The sequence below is a fragment of the Microtus ochrogaster genome, unplaced genomic scaffold (genome assembly GCF_000317375.1).
Source record: "Microtus ochrogaster isolate Prairie Vole_2 unplaced genomic scaffold, MicOch1.0 UNK30, whole genome shotgun sequence".
In the NCBI taxonomy this organism is placed as follows: Eukaryota; Metazoa; Chordata; class Mammalia; order Rodentia; family Cricetidae; genus Microtus; species Microtus ochrogaster.
Genome location: NW_004949128.1, coordinates 3,683,521 through 3,696,454, shown reverse-complemented (window position 1 = coordinate 3,696,454; position 12,934 = coordinate 3,683,521). Strand labels below are relative to the sequence as shown.

At 36.8% G+C, this 12,934-nt stretch overlaps 1 protein-coding gene across 1 annotated transcript in view; it reads right to left on the bottom strand.

Moving 5' to 3' along the window:
* Positions 1 to 2,462: 2,462 nt before the first annotated feature.
* Gabra6 (gamma-aminobutyric acid type A receptor alpha6 subunit) overlaps positions 2,463 to 12,934 on the bottom strand; it is a 15,895-nt gene continuing 5,423 nt past the window's right edge. Inside the window, exons 8-9 of the mRNA XM_005368188.2 lie at positions 12,255 to 12,514; positions 2,463 to 3,528 (exon numbers count right to left, since the gene is read on the bottom strand). Coding sequence (XP_005368245.1) covers positions 3,253 to 3,528; positions 12,255 to 12,514 — 536 coding nt within the window. The 3' untranslated portion in view covers positions 2,463 to 3,252. The remainder of the gene's footprint in view (positions 3,529 to 12,254; positions 12,515 to 12,934) is intronic.

Here is a 12,934-nt window from a genome sequence, read left to right as displayed (position 1 = left end):
ATTCCTTAATATTATCTGCTTCCTAGAGTTCACCTCTCTCTGTGGCTTAGCAGACATTTACACTTTAAATCCTATCTACTGGAAAACATAGCTTGATTTCTATTTTACAGTCATAATATGGCTTCTAATAGCTGTGAGAACAAGAGTCCCCATCCGCACACTCAATTCCATGTCCGCTTAATTGGGGGCTAATAGAGGGAATCATGTAAATGGTACCTAAAGTGGTGTTTCCCATATTGTTTCCTAGGGAATGCTAGTGCTAAGATTTTCTTTTACAAAGTGAAGTTCGCAGTCATAAGGAGGTAGGAAATGGGATCTTCCCACAGCAAACTATTAGCAGCTTGGCACACATGAGGGCAATAAAGGCTGCGGGAAGTCTAGCAGAAGAGAAACCTGTTTTAATATTGACTCAGCATCTCTTCTCCAAATTATTTGACTGGGGAAACTCTTTCCTTTTCAAGTAGTCTCGATTACCATCCCAGGGCATACGCTGAGTGACAGCATTCCCTACAGTTCTAAATTTGAAGTTTTATAATTTGATGGAGTGATTTTTTTCAATAGCTTTTATTAGAGAGGGATCTTTAGTCCTTACATGTTTCTATGTTTCTACTGCAAAGAGAGAGCAATGCTCATTATGATAAGATTCAGAATGAAAATGGGAAATGATATGCAAGATGTGAGATGCCAGAAGAACAATTATGGGAAATGAAACATGGCACGAGAGGGCACTGAAGGAAGGGGATTAGGAATCATGATTCATTTGACGGGGACAGGTGTGATTAAGGTTAGTGAATGAGCTGTGGTATAATACCTGTGCCAAGGCATGATCACCAGCTGCAGCACATTAAGAGAGTTGATTTTAAACAATTTATCCATGCTCTGGGTACCTTGGTTTATTTTTCTAATATATAAATTAAACTATAATTACAAGAGGGAATGCACCCCTCCCTTCCCTCCCTCCAATTCTCTCCTATGCACCTTTCTTTACTCGCTTTAGAATTCTTGGCATCTAGTTTTTTTTGTAGTTGTTGTTGTTATTTTTTATATCTTTAAATGGAGAAAATAGCAGAATATGTTTGACAGAAGTAAAATGAAAACTCGATATTGCCTAGCTTAGCTGATGATGGAAACCAACTGGCTTTTAATTACTTAAAATTCTCCCTAAAGGAGATATGGACCCTGTGTAATTGTTCCATTTTGTGTATATAAAATAAATAGCATATTTTTATTTCAGTACAGAGAGATCGTTGGAAGGATCTACTTCAGTTGTTCTATTCTATAAATGAAAATAGAAATAGTCCACAAGAATTTAAATATACTTGATTAAGAAACAAAACAATAAGGCCAGGCAACGGTGGCACACACCTTTAATCTCAGCACTTGGGAGGCAGAGCCAGATCTCTGTGTGTTTAAAGTCAGCTTGGTCTACAATAGCTAATACCTGGACAGGCTCCAAAGCTACAGAAAAACTCTGTCTCAAAAAACAAATATAATATATACTCACTCATAAGTGATTTTCAGACATACAACAAAGAAAAAACAACCTACAACTCACAGCCCAGAAAAACTAGACAACAAAGAGAGATATACAACTAAGACAACTAAGAGAGACATACATAGATCTAGATAAGATGTAGATAACATTGGAAGTAGAAAAAAACAATATCTCTTGAGTAAATTGGAAGCCCGAGGATCAGAGGAGAGGGGAAGAAGGGAGGACAGCAGAGAAATATATATAGCTCAATTAAAAACAATGAAAAGTACAGTATTTTTAAAAAAGAAATAAAACAATAAGATAGCTCTTTTTATCCTTAGTAGCCATATATTTCAATTAAAATTGAAATTGTTGTAGCCGGGTGGTGGGGGTGCACGCCTTTAATCCCAGCACTCGGGAGGCAGAGGCAGGCGGATCTCTGTGAGTTTTCGGCCAGCCTGGTCTACAAGAGCTAGTTCCAGGACAGGAACCCAAAAGCTACGGAGAAACCCTGTCTCGAAAATCCAAAAAAAAAAAAAAAAAAAAAATGAAATTGTTCATTTGTAGTGGGTGTTTTTCATGAAAAATGACAAGATATTACAACCAAAGTATTCTTTTGGTAGGTGGATGGGTTCTGAGATTCAGTCCGTTTGAAAAGACTGCATCGCGTGCACCCTCTTACCCCTGATTTCTCTTTCCTTAGAGTAATTTTATGTAAGAGAAACAAAGAAGGATCATCAAGAACTGGGGGAAAGAGAGAAGAGATGACAGTCCATCTAGATTTTACTGTTGATTATGAAGAAGCAAAAGGAAGCAGTAACTGTTTGACTATGACTCAAGACTTCTCAGCTGCTCACTGAGCCTGGCTGTCTCCTAGTGCCTGTATCTCTGAACAGGTGTTACAAACACTGGGCAAGAAAAGGCCAGTTTGTATCTCAGTACCTAAGAAAACTTGTCTCTCCAACTTTATGAATCAGAAGCAAAAATGCAGGCTTGTTATAATTTTATTTAGTATTATATTTAGGAAAGTGGAACATATGAGTGAGTGGTAACCATATCAGAATATACAGTCATAATACACAAAGTGACCTTCCTAAAACCTCCTGGTGTTGTAGCAAACATGTTATTTTAAAGGTGAATTTAGTGGGAAGTAGGAACAGTATTGCAGCAAAACTAAAGCTATGTACATATGCATACATAATTTATAAACTATGTATTATTTATATGTATATAATGCCACATTTTATTGAGGTAACAGAACACAGCAAGGTTAAAAAGAACTGCCTAACTCAATATAAGCTGTCCAATGCCACTGAAAGTTCTTGTAAAACCATAAAAGCCTCCAGCATGCTGAGTAAATGTACCAATAAATATTTAGACTAGAAACTAAGCCAAAATAAACAAATTTAAGGCAAGCTTTAGCATGTTTGAGTTTGTCTGCCTTGTGGAAAATGTTATTCAGAGTGACAATTAAAAATATTGACCAATGAAAATAAAGGCTGGCAAACTCACCCTGAATCTACCTTATCTGTATACATTATTATTATTAATTATTTTATTGTATAGAAAAGCCATATTTTCAGTAGCCTTCTAATTCAATTTTGAAGAGTAACATCATTGTTTTGGGCCCATACATGCTTATTCCACATTATGAATTACAGGTATTCAGTTTTCACTTCATATCTGAAAGGAGACTATCTATACAAATCTCAATAATTTGTGTTGCTGTCAGTGAGGAAAATGAGAAACTGCAGCATCCAGGTTGTCCTGGCTACAAACTATTCAACACTACTGCTCACTTCCATTGTGTCTTTGGAAAGGTAAACTATCCAGTACACAAGGTTGAATCCTGCAAATGCCACTGGGAAGAGGATTCGAGAATACTGGTCTATTTTGCTAGAGCCCCCAACAGCTGGTAAGCGTGGAGGGGGAGTGACAGGCGTTGATTGTAAGATGGGTGTTCTACTGAGGACTTTGGGGGCCTCAGAAGATGGAACGACCGGCAAAGTCAGGGAGCTGATCCTCTTCTTCAGGTGGTATTTGGAGTCAGAATACTGAGGAAGAAAAATAAAGATTGTAAACATAACAAAAAAACAGAAGGCTTTTGTTTAGACAGTCACGACTCTCACCACTCACACATGTATTAACTATGTGTGGTAAAGTATCAGCAAATTTGTAAGAGCATGTTGTATTATCATTTTCTAAGAGTTATAGCACTTACATACAAAGCTTTTACTGAGTGTGTGTGTGTGTGTGTGTGTGTGTGTGTGTTTCTGGTGCTAGAGTTTAAATGCATGGCTTTGTGCATGTGGCCTATGTCTCTACCACTAAGCAATACATCAGGCCCTCAAGCAAAAACTGAAGGTGGCTACAAATTTCTTTTTCAGTTTTGAGCTGTCTGGGAATTATACTCAAGATCTCATATGTTCCAGGCAAGTATTCTACCACTGCCCTCCATCCTACATCAAAAACATTAGTTTGCTTCAATCTGACATCCTAAAATTAAATATGTCAACATTAAATGCCAAACATTAAAAGTATGCTTGAGCTATTGTATAGAGAATTATGCAATTAAGAAAAGTTGGTACAAATCACAAAATTATATTTAAGCCTCTATATAAAAAGAGACTGTGTTTTATTTTCCTGGCCACCTGGAACCAAATACACAGAAATAATATTAATTGCAACACTGGTTGGCCAATAGCTCAGGCATATCCCTAGCTAGGTCTTCCATATTAAATTAACCCATTTTTATTATTTTATATTTTACCACAAGGCTTGATACCTCCCATTTTGCTTCTTGTGTGGCTACATGGCATCTGCCTGACTCTGCCTTCTTTCTCCCTGCATTCAGTTTAGTTTTTCCACCTAGTTATTTTCTGTCCTGTCATTGGCCAAAGTAGCTTCTTTATTGACCAATGGTAATAAAACACATTAATCCCACATCACCTCTAAGCTAATAAATGTATATAATTAAGTCTCTTCTCTCTCTCTGTCTCTCTCTCTCTTGTGTGTGTGTGTGTGTGTGTGTGTGTGTATGTGTGTGTGTGTGTACATGCACGCTCATACATACATGTATGCATGTGTCTGGAGGGGTGCATTCCATTTAAAATATGTGGACAATTACCACAAGAAAATCTTAGTTTGTTCACTGTTAACAGCCTTCTAAAATGTTCTAGCCTAAATCTTCATAATCTCATACATAGGACTCTGAACCAGATGAAATTTAAGAAAAGAAGAATTAGCCAATGTCCCTCAAACCAATATATATCAAAGGCCAATGCTTAAAAACTTTAAATCAAGTAGGAGAATGTTTTTATCTTGAAATGTGTGTGTGTGTGTGTGTGTGTGTGTGTGTGTGGTGTCTTTAAGCCTAGTAGTTGGACATAGAAAGCTTCACTGTCCCAATGAACTCTCCTTGACTGGTCTCTCTTCCTTTGAAATAATCCCAAATGATTCACACACTAACCTGAATGCTGTCCCATGTTCTCTATTCCTGAGTTTCCATTCCTACTAAAACCATAAGACATGCAAGTTTTAAATGAGATATTAAGTGTATCAATAAACATTCGTGAAAGTGGAGATCAAAAAAGTGGGGGCATGCTGTTTATGATTGTACTTCTACTAAAGCTCCAATTTCATGCTGTGTCATAGCAACCCATTTTTATCTCTGCTCTAAACTATTGAGCCTAGTTCAGAGACTTAGTTTCAGAGACTGTGTCATAGCAACCCATTTTTATCTCTACTCTAAACGATTGAGCCTAGTTCAGAGACTTTGTTAAATCCTTCCATGTTGTTGGAGTCCGGGCATGTTTCTGTTGTTTCTTGCTGTTTCCTGTCTACATATTATAACAATCCCTTTCATTGGGGCTAAGTTATTTTACTGGCTCTTTACCTTCAAATACTTGCTTAACATTCCCCTTCAATTTTGTAAAATGGCCTTGTTTCTTCCCTGGCAACAAAAATTACTACTTAGCAGAATGGCATACTATGTTCTTCATGGGCAGACCCCTGTAGCTAAAGCCAGAAACCCTGCAGCCAAGGAATGAGACAGCCACCTCTCCTGTGTTGGCTTATCCACAAAACAACAGTGGTCTGCTGGTGTGATGACATTTGGGCTACAAGAACATCAACTTAAAGAATCTTTTTGATTTAATTTGCTTTTTCTCTTTATTCTCATCTTCATTGTTTGACTCACCATGGAAGTTTCTGATTCTCTTAATAACAGCTGTCATTTTAAAGAATCAAAGCCCACTATGATTTTTAGAAACCTGGAAATATCTGTTTCTTCATAAAAATAAAAAAGTGAATCTGATTTTATATAATTACAGTGATTTCCATATGAAGATTACCTTATCTATTTGCCTGGTACTAAGGTTGGCATTTTTATAAAATTAAACAAGTCTTTTTTATTAATGTATAGAATTAAACAAGGAAAAGAGAATATAAAATAGGTAAAGACCTACTTTCTGAGTCTTGCCATAAAAGAGTGGCATTATCTATTAAAACTAAATAATACTGAGAACTAAATCCCTATGGTTATTAGACTGCGCTTTATACCAGAGCAACAATATATCATGCACTAGATCTTACGGGATAAAATTGACACTGTTTCCTTAGTGTTATATACCATGTTTCTCAGTCTCCCACTTGATTAGCTAATTTTATTTCGCACATTAAAATGTTATTAAATTATCATTTACCTGAGAGCATAAAATGTCACCATTTCATTCTCAAAAAATATCCATAGATTCATAAAAGCCATTCTCCTTTCATACATGTGAACACTAAAATCCTTTGCCCTAGTAAAATTTCTAAGATCATGATGGAGCGGAGAAGGGCAAATCCTCAGAGACTTTCTTTCCAGACTCATCTGAACATCACATACTACCTGCTTGAAACTTGCCTTTCTTTCTATTTCAGGCAGAAGGAGGTCAGATCTGTCTCATTCATTGAGACCGAAAATATGACTGTAAAATATCGAAGGCTCCAACTCTAACTAAGCCTCAGTTTTCATCTTCAGTGTAGGTATTATTACACCTCTCCTCATGCCTATTTTCCTCTTTTATATGAACTTGGACAAAATATATTCTGTGGTTGCTTACAAATATTTGCTTAGCAAATCTTAGTTCTATCTTTTCAATTATCTGCAGTATGTGTCTGCTGCTCATTCTTAGCATTTTCTTGAACTAAATTTCCTTTTGGCTGAGAATTATGTTCCCCTGTTGCCATGCATTTAAATATTATGATAGAAAGTTCATACTTCACTGCCATCACCAATGATGATAACACCTTCACACACTTTTCTGGACTCTTTAGAGCTCCTGTAGTTTTTCGTTTTTGTTTTTTTTTTCTAGAATTAACTACTTCTATTTAGTCTCATCGTCTTTCATGCCATGACATCTTAATGAAACATGACACATTATGTTCAAGCAAGTGGGCCTTGCCAGCGAGGTGGTGGTGGCACACACCTTTAATCCCAGCACTTAGAAGGCAGTGGTAGGCGGATCTCTGGGAGTTCAAGGAGCCTAATCTATAGAGTGAATTCCAGATTAGCCAGGACTGTTAGACGGAAACCCTGTCTTATAAAACAAAACAACAACAAGAAAGAGTGCCTATCCAGTACATGGAACATAGTACATTTTCAAAACTTATGTTTAATCCACATATGAATAAAAATGTAAATATTTTCCAGGAATTGATGAGCACTATGAGGAAACTGACATGAATAATTTTATTTAATCATTGAAAATACCTTTAATGTCATATTAAACTCATTTTATGCTTAAAAAATAAAATGTAATGAGGAAATTCACTTAGACCCTTTTCAGGTGCTAGAAATTTCACTTTTAGTAGTTTTTACCCTATGCATCCTGCCAGCATTACTCAGGGTTTCTCAGACTCTGAAATACGAACATTTTAGGTTGGGTAATATTTTCTGGATGAAGACTGTCATCCATATTATTGGTCAAGATCAAGACCTCTTTTTTACGAGGTACTAATAGCATACTCACCCCAACTTGTTACAATATGTAGATACTGTCAAATGCCTACTAGGAGAATAGTTTGAGAATAGCTGTTTTAGAATCCTGCTTGTTTCCTGCTTAGCAGTGACTGGACAGGGGGTAACGAATGGGAGGTGGTGGAGGTAGGGGTGGTGTGGGGGTTCTCGTAGAAGCAAATGCAATATTCTAAAGAAAATGCAAGAGCTCTGTATTTAATATTGTACACTGGATAGGCAGTTAAAAATTGGCAGCCAGAAGATAGTAGGTGCCAATTTAGGAGAAAAAAAAAACATTACATTTCTGAAATGAAAAGAAAGCAATTTTTGCCAACCCTTTAAGCTACAGGTTAGCATCAGACCCCACCTGCTCTATTGTAAGGGAACTCAGGTTGATGGTAAAATAGGCTTTTGTCAGAGTCCAGATGAGAGCTCAGCTTGGGGCTGTCAGGGTTTTGAGTGGAACACCTGTGGTTTTGAAATTTTCCTGGGCTCCCCTGCTGCTGAGTGCCATCCTGCTCTGGGTATTTTTAGCCCACCTCTTTGTTTTAAGTAACATTATATTGCAAAGGTGCCTTAGTTAGAGCGTTCAAGATCATACTCAGTTATTTGGTGTAGGGATAAGGCATTAAGGAAATAATTTGTTTTAGCCTAGTATTTTAAATAAGGTGGCCAAAATATGTAATCTCTTAGAAATATTTTTATGTTTGAATTTTTATTTTATTTCTATGAGTTTTCTGCCTGCACATGTGTCTGGGCACCATGTGCATGCTGTGCCTGGTAGCTGAGGAGGTCAGAAAACAATATTGATTCCCCTGGAACTGGAATAACCGGTAGTTTATGAGCCACCATGTCAGTGCTGGGAACTGAGCCTGGATCCTCGGCAAGAGCACCTAGTACTCTTAACCAATGAGCGATCTCTCAAAGCCCCAAATACATCTCTTAGTAGAAATAATCTAATCAGGTCCCACTCCTCAATGCACAAAACAATTATTTATAGAACTGGTCAATGAATTCATCAAAATAAGACAAAATTAAAAAAAAACAAAAACAAACAAACAAAACACTAAACAAACAGTATAAACTGTGCTCAAGAACATTATGTTAATATTAAGGCAAAATTAGAACTGTACTGATAATTTTTTTTTAAAGTTTGTGTTGGACCAAGCATTACTGATATCATGAAGGATTCCAGAAGGTCCTCTGAGAAATCTCTGTTGGCATCCATCTGGTGCACCAGTGCTATTAAGGAATCTAGGCTGCTGTTTGAATGGTACAGACTGAAAAACTGGGCGGGGATTTGATAAACTGTGTGGCAAAATGCTAACAAATGACATTTCACCTAATCCACTGCTGTCTCCCCATAATTTATAGGATGGAACAATCATGGGGAAGGGAAACCTAGGGCTTTCTGCTTCTTAGAATCGAGATCTTGTAATCTTAATTCAACCCTTATTTCTGAGAAGTAACGCTGTAATTCAAAGAAATCTTAGGGAAATTTGGAACAGCAGAAGGAACTTTTGGCATTCCGTTCTTCACATCTCTGGGCATAGTTGGCTATAGCGTGTTCAGGGCATGGCATTTACCTTCACCTTGAAAGGGAAGGCAGAAAGAACAGTTTTATATTCCTCTCTGTGTCCAGGTTCCTAGCAATTATCTTAGGGCTTTTACCCTTGCCAAGATCATCTTTCTCTTTTCATCTTTGAAATCACTCCTCTAAAAATGCGCACTCCTCCAAAATGAGTTAGACCTTTTCACACAGATATTTTCAGGCGGCCCTTTATCTCTAGCTACAAATGCTCATGGACACATTTCTCCCATTGGCTCTCTCTTCTTGCTGCACAAGAGGCTCCGTTCAAGGAAAGACCCTATGATGACACGCCATACTCTGTCTAAAAATCTTTACATATCCTCAAGGTAAGAAAATTTTACCAAAGTCCCTCATCAGGTGGGTGACAAAGAATGCATAAAGAAGCAATTAATATATAGTTACTGTATGCCCTTGCTAATGAAATTTCCTTCAATTTTATATGCAGATTTTCCATGCAGATTCACAAGAACTATCACACCTCTTGTAAGGAACACATGCCATATCGGGAAATGTGCTATTAGAAGGAACAAGTGGTGGGTATAGAGAGCATTCATACTCAAGAGCATGACAAAGAGGCCCTAGACCTTTAAAGTAAGAAAGAAGCAAGCCAATTACTGCAATTCAACTTCACCATAGTAATCCGAAGTTTCAATGGCCAGCTCCTTAAAACAAGGTGCTGGTTATAACTGAATAGGCATTTTTAAATGTCATGGTATTTGGGGAAAAAAATAAACTGACCTTGCAATCATAATATACCATTGTATAACATAAATAGCCAATGTACAATTTGTGTTTGTTCTTCTCAAGTCTATAAAGCCACTTGCTGAGTTTCACCATGAACAAGTGAAATATAAATGTTCTACATAATCATATGTATTTATTTTTGATACCTTTAGAGTGTATATTTTTGGTTTGGTTAGTTTTGTTTTTTTTTTATTTTTACACTTTAGCCTTTCAGAAACAAAAAAAATATATCCTATTTGTTATTTTCAAATATTTTAAGTAGTGCAAGCTTCAGGAAAATAGAACTTTTCATAAGGTCAAATGGAAGTTGCTATAGAAATTTTTCTGAGGGTATTTGAATGCATTTTTTAATAGGACCAACTCATCATGCTACTGTTTTAGCGTTACAGAAGACAGTTTATATATGAATACCTGGGATCTGACATTCTACCTTTTAATTGCCTATACCTTCAAAATAATAGCCTAAGTTATTGATAGCTCTAAGTCTTCTCCAAAGATTTGAAATTATGCGCCCTGCCTCTTTTAGTGTATATTGTAAAAATAAAAAGGATTTGGCATTTCCCCCCAATTTAATCCAGCATTAAATTGATGTGTATATTAAAAATAATCTTAATTGCTTTTTATTTATCCTATTTCTGATAAGTTTAACCTTCTTTCCTGCTCTATTTCTCAAACTTAGACTTTACTATCTTCTCTTGAAAAAAAAAAAGAACTTAGCAAGATGGAAGCTGAGGAGATGACTCGGGAAAATGACCAAGCTTTGTTCCACTTTATCCGCAAACACTAGACGGAAGCTCCACACTCTGTGTTAATTCAGCTTCTTCCTTTCCAATGACCCCCCCCTTTTAAACGGTTTTGAATGCTGATAAATACTTCTTGAAAGATATATGCTAAATTCAAATATAAATTTTAGATGATGTAGATTATATGTGCATGCATACAATAGAATTCATTTTTCCCAAGTAAAATATATTTTTAAACAATTAAAACTTAACTTGCCTGAAAAATGTTTTTGCATGCATGTCAGACTAAGCCTAAAGCATATTTTTGTTATAAATACTTTCCTAGTATGTCTGCATTCATATATTTTCTTTCTACGTATAATTATACACAGAAAATGTCACCAGGTCAAAAGAGGACTTTGGAGAATTCTGTCATCTATGTTCTAAAATGAGTCTTATCCAATAGTACATGCTCAGGTACTTTTGTTTCCTTCGGATATTGTTAGAGAGGAATGGCATTAGACTCTAATATTGTTGACAACAGAAATTCTACAATCAATTCTTGATTTTTTTTTCCACCAGGTCATATATCTGGCAAACACCATGATACTTAAGAATGCCTGCTTAGCTATGACCTCTGAGATGGGAATTTCCTATTTGTAAAAGCAGGAAATTTAGAATGGACCAATAGATAGCATCTTCTCCTTTTATTCCCTTTGCATTCTTTTCTTTCTTTCATTCTTTTTTTCCCAATATAGATTCATATTAGTAAATAAAAAGCTTTTACATATCTCCACTAAATGAGGGCATTACCACATTACATATGGTTTTTGGTTAGAAAATGTTCAGTAGATTTAAACAATAACGATTATTCAGAATATTTGTATTACTCAAATTTACAGAATAGGATACTTCTTAGCCAAGGACTGCTCTCCGAGGTTTGTATTAAAAGAAAAATGTATGCTTGTCAATCAGTTTTCTAATCTATTTTAAAAAGAGGGTAAAAACTTATTCACAAATGAAAATAAATTTGGGAAGTATGTTTATGACCCTTTAAATAGGGATATGTCGTTTATCTCTGATTCCAATAAACTTTAGAGACAAAGGCTTGCATATAGCACATTTAAAGAAAGTTTATGAACATTTCTCAGTAAATAATAAGCCTTTGAACATGAGCTCACTAACACTCATGTACTTGATACACTCATGAAAATGTGATCATGGAAATCAGATATATGGGTCATACATTTATTCAGAGAGCCTATATTCACTATTTACCTTCTCCCCTGACAAAATAACGTGGTCTGTAGATTCACTCACAAAACCACTCATGCTGCAGGAGTTGTCTTATTTCCTTCAGACTCTGGGAGCCTCATTAGAACCTTTTTTTTTTTTTTAAAAAAAAAAAGCAAAACTTTATTTTCCCTAGTCACTATAATGGAGCCTGTTCAAACGAAACTTCTAAAGGCTAAACAGAATTTTCTAGTCTCCTTTGAGAGCCTAGAGTCTGCCAGCACAAGTAAGGATGATGAAAGAATATCAAAACTTTAGAGCAAAGATCAACGGAGGCTTTTCTTCAGCTTCACCCTGGGAAGCGGGGAGCAACTCTGGTTATATAATTTATGTTCAACAGATCCTGTTTCGGACTGTTTGTATGCTGTCACTGATTGAACTCTCTTCCTCTATCTGCTGGCTAACAGTAGTAGAAGAGGGAACCATTACCACGACAATCTCAGCTTCCCGTGGTTCAGTGGCTTTTGATACAGCCACAGGGGGCGGAGCTGGAGTCTGCGCCTTCCTTTCAGCCTTCTGTGACTGGAGATTGGTGAAGTAGTTGACAGCTGCGAACTCAATGAGAGCAGAAAAGACAAAAGCAAAACACACGGCTATGAACCAATCCATGGCGGTTGCATAGGACACTTTGGGCAGGGAGTGCCGGGCACTGATGCTTAAGGTGGTCATGGTTAAAACAGTGGTGATTCCTGCAATGAGAAAAAAGAAGAGCGGTATTTAGCATCAGGAATCCTGTAACGAGATCCAAAATAAGGGCTGGTTAGTAAGAAGACTCCCTCATTGGCCACCCCCTAGCGATTTTTTTAAGAGGGGGAGGAGTGTTTGGCAGACACGGTTTCTCCATAGCTTTGGAGCCTGTCCTGGAACTCGCACTGTAGACCAGGCTGGTCTAGAACTCGCAGAGCTCTGCCTGCTTCTGCTTCCCGAGGGCTGGGTGCTGGGATTAAAAAAGCGTGCACCACTGTTACTTTGGAATCTTCGAGTTAACAACTTCACTTCATTCATCCCAGTGAAAGTGAGATATGAGTGGATTTACAGTATTAACCAATTTTCCCGGACGCATTAGGTTCTCTCTCTCTCTCTCTCTCTCTCTCTCTCTCTCTCTCTCT